Below are 17,290 nucleotides of genomic sequence, written 5' to 3' on the forward strand. Positions count from 1 at the left end.
GATAAATTGTATACTGTTAGTTGTTGGTCAATATCCTGATGTGATTGGGTAATTGCAATGATGACGAAATGTGGATGCACTCTTTCAGCGCTGTCTTGTTAAGCTCTGTCTACACGATCAAACTAGTTTGACAAGTGTGATGTGTCCAAATATAGTAGTGTTATAGCCAAATACGGTAGTGATATGACATCATCGTGTCTATTTATGGACATGTCCCATTTTTTTTCGCATAAAGTTTGATAGTGTAGACAGAGCTGAAGATTCTATATACTATCCAGAATACGTTAAAAATTACATCTAAAATATTTAAAATATGAAACTACCTTAGTTAAAATTTAATTTAAGAGACTAATAATAAATTATTGAATTCGATTTAACACCTTGCATACAGCTACGAACGTTCCAATGAAATGCACTTTGGTGTCTCAAATAGGGCTTGTAAAATTCCAAAGGTCATTAAACAGAACTGCCACTATTTTCGTCATTGCTTTGGTGTTCTTCCTCTTGTACTGGTGCAGCTGAAGAAGAAATACGATCTGGAATGCTATCATCATCCTTTACATCCTTGTCAGATTCACATTTGTCCTGCTCATCTTCTATGTAGCACTCTTCTTCACTCTGCTGCTCTTGAATGTCTTCAGTTTTATCTTCCTCAATTTTTTTTTCTTCTTCTTCCTCAATTTTATCATCTTCCTCAGTTTCATCTTCTTCTTCCTCAATTTTATCATCTTCCTCAGTTTTATCTTCTTCCTCAATTTTATCTTCTTCCTGATCGCTACTTTCTTTCTTCTCATCTGAGCAAACTTGAATTACAGACGATTGTTCTTCTTCGTCATGTCCAGAATCGTTGTCACTATCTTCATCATTAACTGGCTCTTCTGAAATAACATGCGTCATTTGATCATCATCCAGGCCATCTCCGTCTTTGGTGTTAGATGCAGCGGACACTTCTTTAGTATCGGCAGAATGGACGTCTTCATCCCTGACTTCTGACTGTTCTTCTTCAACGGTTGAACGAAGCGAAGATGGAGCTGACGTGACATCCTGTTTAAATGAACCAGTTATGCCATGGTCTCTTACTTGTGAAGGCAATGGTCTATCAGCCTGTTGTGGAGACTTTCCATACATGTCTTCGTCCTCTTTCTCTTTTTCGATAACGCTATCAAAATCGTTTTCTTCTGTTTCGGAATCAGAATCATCGTCTTTCTGCTCAAGGTCTTTTGTAGAGTCTTGATCTTCAGTTTCGGGATCTTCCTGTCCCTGTTTCTCACTTCCTTCTTTCACATCAGCGTCTGCTGCATATTGTTTCTTTTCGTCTTTGTTTATTCCTTCGTTTTCATCATCATTGCCTCCAGGTAATTTGATGTCAAGCCCTAGTAAAACGCTTAAGATATTCAAAACCTCTGGACTTTCCAACTTACTAAAATAACAAATTAAATGCGTTACAGTTATAAAAAATATATTACAAGATTCTGTTTTGAATTATTCATAAAATAATACCTATAATCCCTCTTGTTCATCAAAAATTTTATCATTTCGAAATGTATATAACGTAAGCTTTGTCCATAGAGGGATATGATGATGTCATATAACTACCATATTTGGACATATCACTACCCCTATTGGGAAAATCAAACTTGTTTTGTTAAAATAATTTAGACGGAGCTTTATAATCCCTTTGGGACACCTATTCGGGAGACACCCCTATTAAGTTCTACTGTCATATTGAATTTTTAACTCACTTCCCAAGTGATATTGGATCTGTTTTCAGTTGTTCTATTAGCTGTTGATAGGCTTCCTCTTCCATTAGTTTCTTGGTCCTATCATCATTCCTCAACTTCTCTTCAACTCCGGGCATAGCAAATGGGTTAGCTAACGGTTGGCTTAGCGCAGGACCTTTAAAACAAATTAGGATATTGTCCTATCAACCAAAAATATGTATCAAATGCTGGTAAATTAGAATCAGATCTGGAAAATGATAACCGTGACACTTTTCTTTGAATTCATTCGATATGTTTGAATATTATTACGTCATGCAGATAAATTATCAAGAGAATAAAAAAATCTCCGAACAAAAGGTTCCTTTAAAATTTTAAGAAAGTTAATTTAGTTTTTTCGACGCTTTTCTTACTTTTAAGCTTCTGGTTGCAGTTCTCCAACTCCTTCTTCATAGTCTCGTTTTCAGGATCATACTCAAGGCCTTTATTATAAGCTTCTTTTGCTTGTTCGTACTGCTCCAAGTAAAATAGTGCCGTGCCTTTTCGTGAATAACCCTAATTTGTATAAATAAAATATCATAACATACATGTAGACACATTACAGGATATCTTTCAATCGGCCACCATACTATCAATGAGGCATTCTTTCTCTTTATAGGGTGAAGCTCAGTCTACACTATCAAACTAGTTTGACCAAAAAGTGTGATGTGCCCAAATATGGTTGTGATATGCCCATATATGGTAGTGATATACCCAAATATGGTAGTGATATGCCCAATAATAGTGATATAACATCATCATGTCCATATATGAGTACATCACATTTTTATTGTCACATAAAGTTTGATAGTGTACAGAGCTTCAGCCTTGTTTTACTTTTTAAAATATCAATATATTATCGAAAATATCAATATATTATCGAAAATATGGATGTGAAGACAAACTTAGATGCGCTTGTGACGTTAGACAACATTCATTAGCAGACAACTTTTAAGGTGAAAAAGTAGATCCTACCTTCGCCCAATCAGGATTAAGTTCAATCGTTTTTTCTGCGTCTTTCAATGATAATTGGTACTCCTGCAGATGGGCATGCGTAGCAGAGCGGTTGCTATACAGGACGTGGTTGTCAGGGTCAAGTTCGATAGCTTGAGTGTAGTACTTGACTGCTTCTTCGTAACGTTCTTCAGATAATGCTTTGTTGCCCTTCTCCTTCAAATCAATTGCATTTGTAGACTTACGAAAGGTCTAGAAATAAACAAAGAAAGAATCACAATCACAAATGACAGGGATAAATTTCCCGCTCCCCGGATCAAGATCGGCCAACATAGAATTGGTTCATGAAGGTAAATATACTTCCTGTTATCAATTCCGATTTGACCGGAATCCGATTTATTCGGAATCCCGACCTCACATGCGTATATTTTACTCAGTGTTATTGACGCAACGCAGCGACGTAAGCAACGCAAGTGAGTTGACCAAGTTATTTGGTTCCCTGATATCCATTTAACTAACTAACTAAAGCTTGGTTCCCACTAGAACGTAACGCAAGGATGTAAACGCAAAGCAAGCGTTTTAACCAATGACAAGCGAAGTTATAGACAGTTAGCAATCACAAGCGAATAAGCCATCGCTTGTGATTGGTCAATTCACTTGCGTTGCGTTGCGTCCTTGTGTTGCGTCCTAGTGGGAATTGAACCGCGCTTAATTAATGAACTAACTTCATGCTTATTATGTGCGCTACCATATGACACCATTTTCCAAATAGGCCATCGTCAATGGCCTATTTGGCATCGATCAATATTGACGAAACAGCCCAACATCGAAATAAATAAACAATCATGAAAAGGTTAAAACCAGATTTTTAAAGATTTAGGCCTATACCTCTTGTTGTGTTGATACGCCTTCTGTCTCCATGGAGCTAGCTTCAGCCATCATTAAAATACTAAAAGTTAGTCTGTTAAAGGACAATATAACTCGAAATGTCGACAGAAACACAGCCTAAGCTTCTCAGCAGTATATGAATGTTATTTTTGTTGTTTTGGTTTTCCCCATAATATCAATAATTCCAAGTAACGCTATTTGCATAACAAACATTCATGAATACAGTTATATACATGTAATAAAGCGTAAGTTCACAAGCTTTGAGGCTTAATGAAATAATAATTTATTGTGGATTCGTTTTCAAGAGAATAAGCACTGAGATACCACGGTACATCTCATTAGGCCTACAAAAGAAATTATTATTTTAAAAACTTATTGATGCGCTTATGATGAATAATTTAGAAAATAAAGAAAATTACCTATTTTAATTTAAAACATTCATCATCAACAAATAGGTCATCGCCGATGGATACTAAACACTCTTTGTGATTGGTCATCTCCCTTACGTTGATGCACTGCGTCCATTAATGGGAACGAAGGCTTATGGGCAAAATTCAGTAATATGCTATGTAATTTTGTCGAAAATATGGATACTAGTAGAGGTTTATTATAAGCAAATGACAAAATTCCAAAAACAATTTATTTATTACGATAGAGGCCAATTTGAAAGAACCACTGTAATTTTGTATATTAGTTTTAGTAAAGGTAAATCATTTATTTTTTGTGAAAATGTTGTAATTAGTTCCATCTAAATCGCTCCATTCTCCTCTCTTTACTCAAAACACCACGCGTGGCGCGCACGCACAATCGCACAATTCGCGTAAGTATGGACTGCGCATGCCTATAGGTGGCAGACCGCACATCATATCAGCAGCAGAAGACACATTCAATATGGCATCTATCGTGAGAAGAAGTATAACAAACAGTCCAAAGCTTATCTCGATTTTAAGGTTTAACAGAGCTATTAAAACAGACTTTTCAAGGAGTATATCATGCACAGTGAGTTTATTATATCAAATGCATATTTTTAATGCGAAAACCGCCAAAAAATAAGCGTTTAGAAACTATCTAGGCCTAGGCCTCGCAACAAATCTAGAGTCTAGGCCTAGGATAGACTCAGTAAACTCAGCGGACAGGACAGGGTGTAGGATGTAGTTGTAGAGTACAGTAGACTTACCAATAATATATTGTATTTCTGTGAGGGTCCCTAATGATCAGTTGGATGGACCCCTCTCGTCAAATATTGTTGAAATAAATAAAGCAAAATAATTTTCTTTTTTTCAGAAATCCTTAAGATACAGTGATGATAATTTACAAACTAATTTCCCAGGTTCTCAGTCCTCCTACACAAAAAAATTAGATTTTATTCGTCCAGAAACACTGGACTCTATTCCTGTTTATCATGTAATGAATCGTGGAGGTCAGATTATGGACGAGAGCCAAGACCCTTGTCTCGACGAGCAAACTGTCCTGAAGATGTACAGAAGTATGACAATGATGAACACAATGGACCGCATTATGTACGAGTCGCAACGACAGGTAAGACTTTTAGTAGTCGCTTGCCCCAATACCGGACTACTCTCTGAAAACCGCAGACTCTATCAAAACTGGAAAAACTCTCTCCCAAAAAGAAGGGTCCCAAATTCTTTTTTTCTTTCTAGAAAATCATTCTGAAAATTGTGTTATTTTATACACTGCAATTGTATTATAATATATAAGCAAATATTTTTGCTTAGATATATTAATAAATCTGACTTAAGCAAAATCAAGGATTAGTTTGATAATCCGGCCCCTGGAATATATCAATTTTGAGTCCTGCATCATTTTGTTTTTCTAATGCTGCCTGCCATTGGTTCATGCTCCTGATAGGACGTTTAAAATGCTGCAATATGGCACCTGTAGCCTTCCATAGACGGAAGATAATAAAACAGCAATAGTAGACCTTCTTATTTTACTATAAATATACTAATTAGAAATACTAAGCATCAATACAGTTAACTATTTAACACAATATATTTCATATATTTTTATACTATGACAGGGTCGAATCTCATTCTATATGACCAACTACGGAGAAGAAGCAACACACGTTGGAAGTGCCGCGGCGCTTGATGACAGAGACATTGTCTACGCACAGTACCGAGAAGCTGGTGTACTTATGTGGCGTGGATATCCGTTAAGCAGTTTTATGAACCAATGTTATGGTAACAGCGATGATCTTGGACATGGTCGCCAAATGCCAGTGCACTATGGATCAAAGGAACTTAACTTCTTTACTATTTCATCGCCCCTTGCAACTCAAATGCCGCATGGTAAGTGTGCCGGGTGCTCTAATACATTTATTACTCCGCAATAATAAATGAGTGCGAAAGGAGAGAATGTATTACACTGTATATCATATTATACTGTATGTACATGGTCTGTTTTTATAATTCTTTATTTTATTTTTGCTTGTATTTTTTATCTGGAGACACATCCTTTGGCAATAATTTTCTTTGACAGCTCTTGTCTCTCCTCAGTGGTCATTTTTTTATGCTTCACTGAAAGGAATAAATAAATATTTTGGTATGTACTTGGGTCATACAGTATATATGTGTTGCAAATCTGTTTTAATACAAACAAAATCAATCTAGAGTTCACAGAAACTTTCCATCTTATTTTATTTTTCAGCATCTGGTGCAGCTTACGCCTTGAAACGAGCTGGAGCAGACATCTGCGTGATATGCTACTTTGGGGAAGGAGCAGCCAGTGAAGGAGATGCCCACGCAGCATTCAACTTTGCCGCAACTCTGGATGCCCCGGTTATATTTTTTTGGTAAAAGCAAATTGTAAATTAATCACCCCTATAAAATATTCTGTATATATAGCAAGCACAAACATCATTTTTTACATGATAACCAAAGTTAGAATAAAGAAATATTGAGAGGACATTGTTTGTTCCTGAAGGTGTCCCCTTAATAGGAGTTGTACTTTAGAACCTTTTACAATTTTTTTTCAGTCGTAACAATGGTTATGCAATTTCTACACCAACATCTGAACAATACAGAGGAGATGGTATTGGTACGTTAATACACTTTTTATCTAGAGTTCTCTTACTGTGTATTCAACAATTCAACTTAGACAGGCCTACCTAAATCTCTGTCTGCATTATCAAACTTTATGTTACAAACAAATGTGATGTGCCCATATATGGACATGGTGATGTCATATCACTACCATAATGTGGGCATATCACTACCATATTTGGGCATATCACTACCATATTTGGGCATATCACTACCATATTTGGGCATATCAATACCATATTTGGGCACATCACACTTTTTTTGCAGAGAGCTTAATGGCACATCAGAGATGTTATAGTATTAGAAGACCTATAGTACACATCAGAAAATGCAGGCGATGGATTTTTTAAATCTAACGATTTAACGATGCATTGTCCCTACTAACTGTTCATACATAAATTTGATGTTTAGATTTGTATTTTGTTTGTTTTAGCATCAAGAGGTGTAGGCTATGGTATGCATACTATACGTGTAGACGGTAATGATATATTTGCTGTATACAACACAGTGAGAGAAGCCAGGAAAGTATGTGTAGAACAAAGTAAACCTATTTTGATAGAGGCAATGACGTACAGGTAATTTTTTCTGATCTGTCTGGGTAATATCTTAAAACCATAATTTTGAATTTAGAAACTACTATATGAAAGGTATCGGTGGCCAATAACGGCTCGCCTCTGAAGGCATAAAGTATAGTCATTATCATAATCAAATTAGCCATTTAAAAACATCCGTCCATTTAAATCTATGGCTTTAGATAAAGAGTGAAAATGATCTTGTTAGATGTACTTAGAACTGTCTGTTACGATATTCAAATAAATGGGTAAAAATCCTATTTTAGTGTGATTTTCTGTTTTGTATTAATTTTTGTTTTTCTGAAATACAGTGATCAATTTAATTCAGTTCAATTACTACAACATGTTTGTCATATTTTAGGTTAGGCCATCATAGTACAAGCGATGATTCATCAGCATATAGGTCAGTGGACGAGGTCAACTATTGGGATAAGGAAGATCATCCGATTGGTAGATTACGAGCGTTTATGATTAACAAAGGATGGTGGGATATGGATAAAGAGAAGAGCTGGATGAAGGAGGCTAGACAGCAGGTAAGTAAAATCGTTGATAATTTTTGAAGATTTTTTCTTTGCAGGTTTTTTCCTCCCATCCTCCCCACTCCAACTCTTGATGCATTGCTTGTATCCTTAGGCAATACACTTTACTTACATTTGCCTCTCTCCACCCAGGTGTATAAATGGGTACCCGGTTAGATCAGGACGCAACTTTGCACTAATTACTAGCTTCATTATTATGGGAGTATGTTTCCATACGTGTTTGATCCATAAAATGACTGAGGTAACAATGTGCAGCGCATTGAGAGCTTGCTTAAATGTGCTATATAATAATGAACTATTATTATATTTTTTGCAGGTAATGGAGGGTTTCCAAGCGGCTGAGAAATTAAAGAAGCCATCTCCAACACAGATGTTTTTAGATGTTTACGACAAACCACCAAAACGACTACAACAACAGCTGAATGAGATGAAACAGCACGTAGAACAATACAAGGAACACTATCCTACAGAAACCTTTGAGAAATTCCAATAAGTCTGTATCTGTAAATTATCTATCATTATTAAAGTATCTACAGTACCTCCTTCCTCCAAGTTTCATAGAACCAACACATTCTACTACTGTACGATTACATTTCTAACATATTAGATGATATGGACATTATTTATTTTATGTTTAAAAAGTTAGTAAAACAAGTAGCCGCTATTTGCAACTCGCAGATTTTTTTACAGTATTTTAAAAGTAGATATTGGCTGACGTATAACCAAGGGAATCTAACAACAGGATGCTGAGCTCCGGAAATCAAAGGGTTTATTGGTGGCTGCGACATGATCAGGTCCACACCCATTAACAGACACTACGCGCCGTGAAGAATATATACATAGTACAGTGTTGTTGGTATTTGTTGCAGCCAGACATTAAGATAAGGGACTGTTACGAGTTTGTAACATGGCAAGTGTCCTGTTAGATTGCCTTGTTATAACATAGGAACAATATACTATGTGTTTTTTGCCTTTTATGGATTTTGGTATTTGTGTGAATGCTCATGATTGGGTAGCTATAACTTGCCTTCTTATATTATTTAGTAATGCATTCCGATAAACTTTATTGTATTAATAATGTGAATTTACAGAACCAACCAAAAGTTGGCAATCAGGGTTTTTTGTGGAAGGTACACTATTTATAGGATCGATCCATTTCTGAATGGGGCTTCAAAACTCAATTTAAAGCCTGTAGATAGAAAAAGTATTTTATAAGTTGGTATAAATATTAATAGGCGAGTCTTAAAATGTTTGGTGGGAGTTTAAATAATGGATGATGTGTTCTTGGAGGTTTACTTGCTTCTGGTCCTACGTATCACCCTTAATTGTAATGTAAATATATGGATGCACATACAGGTGGCGTGAAAACTTAGTTTTCTAATTTACAAATTGGATATAGGGTTAGTGTATGATAAATTATTGAAGTGTGGAGGAGGGTAAAAAGTAATAAAAACATGTTTGCAGATTTAAAGCATACAATACTAGAAATTAAAAACAGATCGTGTATTTTATTATGTGTTTTTTAACCATTTATATACTGTAGTATAAAAGACCATATGCTGTGCATTGTAACTTAGTCCAAGAGAATTAGGGTTTGACCCGGAAATTTCTGGTAACAAGCTAATTTTTTCAGGAAAGGTCCAGAACTATGGAACATCATACTGTAATTGTTAAATAAGTTCATTTGGATCTGATAATATAATGTGATAACAAGTTACTTTTATATGATCCAATATAATGTCAAGTTTGTAAGATGATATCGGTTCTTGCATTGCCAGAGAACCGATATCATCTTACAAACTTGACATTATATTGGATCATATAGAAGTAACTTGTTATCACATCATACTGTAGGCTAATAACTGTAAATGGAAATCATAATATGTACATTGTGGTGCATAGTCCAGTCATATGTAAAATTGGTACAAAAAAAACAATTTTCCAAAATCCAATAGACATTTTTATTGTCATTTTACAGTACTGAATATCTAAAAAACATGATGTTTAATGATCATTATTTTAATGATGAATGGATGATTTAAATGTGACTATATTACTGTATATAATATAATTTAACTTCTTGAAAAAATAAAATATCTAAAAGCATAATATTACACCTAAATAGACTGTCCCAAAAAGAATCCCTATCATGTATATAAAAACATCTACAAGAACCACAAACCAAAATTATTATTATTCTAATAGTTTCAATTAGTTTTTAGATTTTCGCAGATTAAGTCTTCCAATGTAATTCCCCCCAAAGCTTCCCAAATACAGCTCATTTCCTGTGTCCAAAACTTCACTGACACTAGAGACGACCTCTCCTGTGGGGTCATGCAAACTTTGAACTATTTCACCTTTCTGGTTCACTTCTATTATAAGTCCATATTTTGGAATGAACCGGAAAAGTGTCCTTGGGTCGATGACCTGAAAAATGCACAATTATTGAAATTAAAGAATTTGTCTACACTATCAAACTTTATGTGACAACAAATTGTGATGTGCCCATATGGACATGATGATGTCATATCACTACCATATTTGAGCACATCAAACTAGTTTGATGGTGTAGACAGAGCTTTATGATACACATTCTATACTAAAAAGGACTGCTTAATTGATTTGGTAGTGGATTTTCTATTTATAGGTATAGAGTTTAAAAATATGTGGATCACTGTCAATGATTCCATTATATAAACCTACCTTTGCGATCATATTTCTGATCCATGGATGCTGATACAGAAAATCAATCACCGGCATTGATCCGGAACGTGCGCCTGGATAGGCTAAGCCTATCCAAAATCCACCACTACTGCTAGGACTGATGTTGTCTGGAAATCCGGGCAAATTTGAAATGAATGTCTCTGTTTGTCCAGCCTTCTCTCCCTTTAGATAATATCTGTAAATAGAATTTTATTTTTTTTAAGCCTTAGCCACATCCTTTTATATACAGTACCATAATATTGACACAGATGCAGGTATGTAGCCACATGAAATAAAGTGGTCCAGTTTTCGCAAGGAAAGAGCACAATTTGTGTTCAAGCCACTGGGGTGTCAAAGGCGTCAGTGGTCAGGTTGAAACCTTACTGGTGGCTACGGCCCTGAGATGTACAAGAATATTTTAGTAACCATTAAGGATTAAAAACAATACGTACTTGTGAACACGGAATCGGGTTGTCTCACAAAACAGGAGGTATTCTCCGTCCGGTCCTATTGCCATGCCGTTGGGAAAATATGCCTTGTTAAGGAATGAATCCATTTGATTGGTTTTTTCATCAAACCATGAAACTCTGAAAGTATATATATATAATCAAATTATCATCATAAATATCATTAAATGGCTTTTATTTTGTACTCTTTGCAATAAAAATTGAATTAGATTACAAATACATAAAAATCAATATAAATATAAAATGTTAAACTTTTTAGGAGAAAACCATTATGTCTCCGGTTTGAATAACGTATATACAAAATCTTGAGTATAAAGATAGAGTAATAGCACTCCAAGATGTTGTGTTCAAGACCCCTGTCCGAACACAATAGTACACGTCAACTGACTTATACCTGATTCACACTACACTAAATGTTTGTACAAGGTAAATCAGGTATTAAAATAAACATCTCAGTTGTGTGTATCTTCCATCGAGGTATTATACATTGGCTAGAGGGCATACTCCTGACTGGACTTCTCACCTTCCACAGTTTTCATTTTCCATTATAATGTATCCAAATTCTCTTCTCTGCCATTTGTGACTAGAATCGGTGAAAAATATTGTTCTGTCACTTCCCTTCACAATGTCATTGAAAAATTTAAAGTACACCCCTTTTGCCGACCTGTCATTCTCAACTAAATGTTTAAACTTTCCTGAAAATGAGAAGAGAAAATATTTTTAAACTGGCTGCAGTAATCTAATAGCAACCCTGTGATACTAGATACCCAGTGACCGTATTCACCATTACACTTCGGTTTTTTATGGGAAACACTTACCCTTAAAATTAGAAAAAATCTATCTAAAAGAATACAATTTAAGGGAAATACTTTAACTTAAGTGAAACACTTATAGGAAATATCTCACTTAAGTGTGATTGGTGAATACAGTTGTTTGTAAGGAAACACTTACCCTTCAAAATTGAAAATATCTCCTATCTAAGTGAATACAATTTAAGGGAAATACTTAAATGTTTATTGAGAATACTTAAATATTTATTGAGTTAAGTAAAATACTTAAAGTGGAGCTACACTCAGACTTTCTCAGCTTATATTATGTTTAAGTATGTTTAATTGAAAGTGATTACATAAAAAAAAAACAGGAAAAATACGGAAATATTTTTCAAAAACTCATTTCTAAAAAATCGGTCAGAAAATAATGTTTTTTAACACATTACAGTTTTTCAGTAACTTAGGGGTTATTAGTTTACAATACGTCGCAAAACGCGTTAGACTTAGCGACTGACGCGTTTTAGTCGCCGGTCAACGCATTGATGAAATGTCTCCCCTTTGTTTTGGTAAATTATGTGAAAAATGGGGAATCAATTTTATACACACAATTAATACGATTTGTTTAGGCCTAAGTAATATTTCCGATAAGAAAATACAAGTACAACAACAGCATAATAATCTTATCAGATTGCTTTTAACTTTAAGCTAGGGCTAGGCCTAGCTCAGCCGTCTGCTCAGCCTAACTAGCCTTACATTTTTGTCTGGAGGCCTATGTATTCATAGGCATGGTCGTTTCGCCCCATTTATCGTTCCTGGGTTTTCTCGCACATTAAGAATTGTGAAACACAAAATCCTATAGTATGCAGAACAAGAGTAGTAAAGCGATGTGCAAGCTTAGACCTGACTGAAAAGCAACTATTCAGGCACCCTATAATGGCCCATGGGTAGGCCAAGGTCGGGTGCCAGCAAAACAAACTTCACTGCTGTCAGCCTAGCCTAGCTAGAGGCCACGCAGCATCGGTACATACCTACACTCTAGTAGGCCTAGGCCTAGCTTTATTGAATATATAGCCACGTCTTTCTCAAATCTCGTTAAATTTGACATTTTAGTAATAGTCTCATAATCACATTATTACACTGTGAAACATAATAGGGTCACATTCAGAATGTTTTAATATACTTTTCGCCCGTCAAAAATAACATCGCGACAAAATAACAGATCGCCAGCTGCAGTAGTAGTGTGATTGTGAAAAATGTCACGTGATTGTACTCCCTAGCAAAATAAAAAACCCAATTGGACCCGAACGGGGGAAAGTGTCTATTTACGCAAAATTGCGCAATGTATAGGTGATAAAAATACCAGAAATAGAAAGATCTGGAAAAATTACATAAATATACATTTTACATTTTTTTTTTGGTGAAGAAATGAATTTTTTAGGATTATTCAAATATACCCCCCTTTTGCATGTAAAAGAATAGGAAATTACAAGGTATCCCCCCAAAACGCAAAAAGGCGTGATTTTCAAGAAAATCGTACTCATTGAAAAAAATTTCAAAAAAATATGAAGTATAAGGGATGATATTTTTAAATAATAGTTGAAATGTATGAAAAATAGTAATTTTCTGGGTGGAGCTCCACTTTAAGGGAAATATCTCACTTAAGTGTGAGTGGTGAATACGGCCACTAGTTTTCAAGTTTTTAATCAATACTCACCAGTTTTAACATTTAATCGAAAAATGCCTAGGTATGCGTCGGCGACAAGGAGCTGATTCTCGGACTCAAACTTCAATCCTAGCGGCCTTCCGCATATATGTTCGTTTTCTTCCAAGCCTAAAAGAACGAACACAATGTTATACTGGATTATACAATAAGTCTTGCTACCAAGATGGTCAGTGGTTATCACTTTATCACAAGCATTGGGTCTTCCAGAAATTTTTTATAATTAAGATAATTTTTATTTATAACTCACCACAAGGCTTGTTTCCAAATGTTGCTACTGTTGATATTTTGCCATCTTTAATTCTGATAATTTTACCATCGTGTGTGCCTGTATAGATGACGCCTAAAAATGTAATGAAATATAATTATGACTTTATTTTTCACCAGAATGTTAAAATAGGTTGTAAATACTAGCAAATAAAATGCTGTAGCTTAAAGCTAAAGTAATATTTTATAATTTTTATCTGAAATTTAGAAAGCCTCATCGGCCAGGTAATTTCCAACACCCCTCCTCGTAAATCCTCCCTCCTCGTAAATCCTCCCTCCCCCCACACCCTCTCCACGTCCCTAATTGTTGAACATGATTTTTATTACCTTTCTGCATTGCAAATGATTCAGCTCCACTAACTTGACCTTCAAATAATCGTTCAACATCCTGTAATCGAGTATTTGGAGCAAGAGCTCCAGTGAAAGGCCTTGGGGTTGGTGCACTGAAATGTGTAATATAAATTTATATATAAATTTCATATATTTAAAAAATTTACCTATCTCCGAACATCTGAGACAGCTGGGGGTGGGTAAAGCTCTGTCCACATTATCAAACTTTATGTAACAACAAAATTTGATGTGCCCATATATGGACACGATGATCACTACCATATTTGGGCACATCACTACCATATTTGGGCATATCACTACCATATTTGGGCACATCACACTTTTTTTGTTAGTGTAGACAGCATTGTATCCACCTATCTCAGAATAGCATCCCCCACTCCAACTAAAAGGAAAAGTTAAAGTGAAATTCTTTAAATATTTTTACGAGAGAAAAATATAAAAATCAACGTTGGTATGCCTATGCTAAAATGAACACAGTGAGTTGATCCCTGACATATTAAAACCAAGGATTTTAAACAACAATACAACAGGATCTAGATATTTATTTTTTTTAAATGACAATGCAGAAAAAAATGTACGGTATATGACTATGCAGCTATTGAGTCTAAAAGTCATTTTGTGTAAGCTCATATGTTTCTGAGTCCGTGCAAAATGACTTTTCGACTCAACAGCTGCTTAGTCGGTAATAAAACTTACTTGAAAGTTGTGGCATGGATTTTATCTGGAATGACTAAAGCTATAAATAGTGTTATAGAACATACAAAAAATACTCCGAACATCACGGTGTAAATTACGAATTTTAGTAAAGAACAAGAACGATCTCTGAAAAAAAACAAGATAAATTTACTAAATTAACGGTTCATCTGATATGAATCTGATTTCATTCTCAATATTCAAGATGGAGGAACCAGCATTGCATGATGGGAATGTAACCTGTGCATTACCATATTCGATGAATCTGTTAAGTACCTGTACTTATTTTATTTGAATAGTGTACATTGCAATGCAAGATTGCTCGTTTAATTACTGTTCGAAATACTAGTGACCATTACCACAACAAATAAAATGGTGCAAAAACGGAACAATCTCTTTTCATGTCACTGGGTTGTCATAGGACTCTGTGAACAAGTGGTCAAGTTGAAACCTTACTCTGTAATTAAAATTACTCAACAGAAAAACAATACTCCCAATTGAATACACTAATTGTTGGCATTTCACTCAAACACGAGTTCATACTTCACACTGGAAATTAACTTCCATCACAATCAGCCGATTATTTCCAAAGTATCATAGGAATATTTGTATGTGTTTCCCATGTATCTAGTAGTAACCTAACCCTTAACATAACCTTACATGATACAGGCACCACATGTGATATAAATGAGATGCTGTATTACCAAAATATTTCTATGATACTTCGGAAATAGATAGTCGGAATACTTAGTTATGCAATACAAATTAATTATTATATATAGTAAAAGTTAGTGATTTTAAAATATATTTTTAAACTCATCAGGAATAGTATATCGAAGGATGTAATGATCCCATAGGAAGTGGTAATCCTGTTTGCTCTCCCAGATACTTCCTGCTTTATTGTAAAAATCAAACATTTAACTTTGATGACTAGGCATATTTTTTTACAGTTTTACACCCATATTTTTATTTTATGAGATGGCTCTTGGAAAACCACCACCATTCTTTCCAGACTTTATGCGAGACAGTAAATAATCCTCATTCAAACCCACCTCTCCCTCCCAAAGGAAGTACTATACCATCCCAGTCACCTCCTACTACCCTCACAACCCAAGCCCATCTATGAAGCTCTGTCTGCACTATCAAACTTTATGTGACAACAAAATGTGATGTGCCTATATTTGGATATGATGATGTCATATCACTACATAATATTTGGGTACATCTTACACTTTTTTGATAGTGTAGGCAGCTTTAGAATGATAAATTAATACAAATATTTGTCAGCTTATCATATTTTAATTTAATAAGTGTGATTGAAAGAAAGGCTGTATAATATTTAAATACAAAAACATGCAGGTACCATTACATCAGTTTAGAAAAGAAATATGTAATATATATTCATATAATAATATAAATTTTTGCAACTAAATAGGCCTACATTATCAATTAATATTCATTCATTCACAAAATATACAAATTAATTAAGTCTGACTAAGCTACATCAATATTTTTATATTAAAGATTATATATTTAGTTTTAGTCTCCAATTTAAAAGACCACTCTATTTCAACATAAACAGACAAGTGCTAGCTAGCATGTGAACAATATTTCTACCACACTTGTAAAAACTTACACAATTGTTGGCGGTTTTAGCTTTCTTCGTCTTTTCTTTGGTGAATCACTTTGAGATTTTGTTTCTTCATTGTCTGGTTTTTGATCAGGTTTTCTTTGACGCAAAGATGATTCTGATTCCATTTTTCTGTTAAAAAAAAAATGTAGGCTCAATATTAATGTTGGCTGAGATTTATTTTTGACCAGTACGGTTCTTTATTATAGATCGGTGATTAACTGACTGATCTTATTATGATACGTCATATTTTTGGAAAAGTAAATAAGGAAATTAATTGACTCTGAAAACCTTTACAACAAAACTCTATTGCCGATCACATAATAAATTGATTGATGGATTGATCGATTAATTCAGGTTAAAGTGGTGTTGGATGCGCCTGAACAAGATATACTCCACAAGTAGCCTCAACCTTTCAACCACCTCTCATCATCCCCTCCCATCAATCTCCTGACCCCTCCTTCTTCCAGAGCTGATTGACCTCTCCCTTTCCAAACATCCTGGTGGTTTCCACCGTTTTTATTATTTAATAATAATAAAATGTAACTTTAGTAACACAACTCTACCTAATAATATCTTACATTTTCTATTGTAATAAATCTAGGTTTACCTGAGGTTGTAGCTTACACTGGTTAAATTTAGATAAAACTTCCTCTTTCCTGGACCTTGTTCACTGGCTCTCAACACGTAATGAGTAGGCTGAAATCCGAATTAAGTTTGGTCTTACAAACTTCCTGGTGGTAAAGTGAAAACCAACCAATCAGAAACCATAAGACTGTTGTTATCACTACTAAAATGATCTTATTGCTACTAAATTATCTATTTAACCAGCCGCCGTTTATAATTAATTCAGGAATATATCTCACTTTTAAAAACTGAGATCGTTCTGGGCCGCCAAATTATACTGTTTTAAT

At 34.7% G+C, this 17,290-nt stretch overlaps 3 protein-coding genes across 3 annotated transcripts; 1 reads left to right on the plus strand and 2 right to left on the minus strand.

Annotated features, from left to right (window-relative positions):
* Window positions 1-455: 455 nt before the first annotated feature.
* Window positions 456-3,723, minus strand: LOC140060372 (uncharacterized). The gene is made up of 5 exons (XM_072106550.1): window positions 3,600-3,723; window positions 2,733-2,963; window positions 2,132-2,273; window positions 1,743-1,896; window positions 456-1,420 (listed from the first exon to the last, which is right to left on the minus strand). The coding sequence occupies exons 1-5, from the start codon at window positions 3,651-3,653 to the stop codon at window positions 457-459; spliced, it is 1,545 nt and encodes a 514-aa protein (XP_071962651.1). The 5' UTR covers window positions 3,654-3,723; the 3' UTR covers window position 456.
* Window positions 3,724-4,490: 767 nt separating this feature from the next.
* LOC140060912 (2-oxoisovalerate dehydrogenase subunit alpha, mitochondrial-like) lies at window positions 4,491-8,951 on the plus strand. The gene is made up of 8 exons (XM_072107281.1): window positions 4,491-4,598; window positions 4,884-5,138; window positions 5,641-5,911; window positions 6,270-6,414; window positions 6,598-6,659; window positions 7,098-7,239; window positions 7,598-7,769; window positions 8,092-8,951. The coding sequence occupies exons 1-8, from the start codon at window positions 4,491-4,493 to the stop codon at window positions 8,266-8,268; spliced, it is 1,332 nt and encodes a 443-aa protein (XP_071963382.1). The 3' UTR covers window positions 8,269-8,951.
* A 771-nt stretch (window positions 8,952-9,722) lies between these two features.
* Window positions 9,723-17,086, minus strand: LOC140059969 (adipocyte plasma membrane-associated protein-like). The gene is made up of 10 exons (XM_072105980.1): window positions 16,987-17,086; window positions 16,383-16,508; window positions 14,750-14,875; window positions 14,030-14,145; window positions 13,686-13,778; window positions 13,430-13,546; window positions 11,469-11,640; window positions 10,931-11,065; window positions 10,479-10,674; window positions 9,723-10,202 (listed from the first exon to the last, which is right to left on the minus strand). The coding sequence occupies exons 2-10, from the start codon at window positions 16,502-16,504 to the stop codon at window positions 9,987-9,989; spliced, it is 1,293 nt and encodes a 430-aa protein (XP_071962081.1). The 5' UTR covers window positions 16,505-16,508; window positions 16,987-17,086; the 3' UTR covers window positions 9,723-9,986.
* Window positions 17,087-17,290: the final 204 nt, after the last annotated feature.

Source organism: Antedon mediterranea, chromosome 10 (genome assembly GCF_964355755.1).
Source record: "Antedon mediterranea chromosome 10, ecAntMedi1.1, whole genome shotgun sequence".
Classification (NCBI taxonomy): Eukaryota; Metazoa; Echinodermata; class Crinoidea; order Comatulida; family Antedonidae; genus Antedon; species Antedon mediterranea.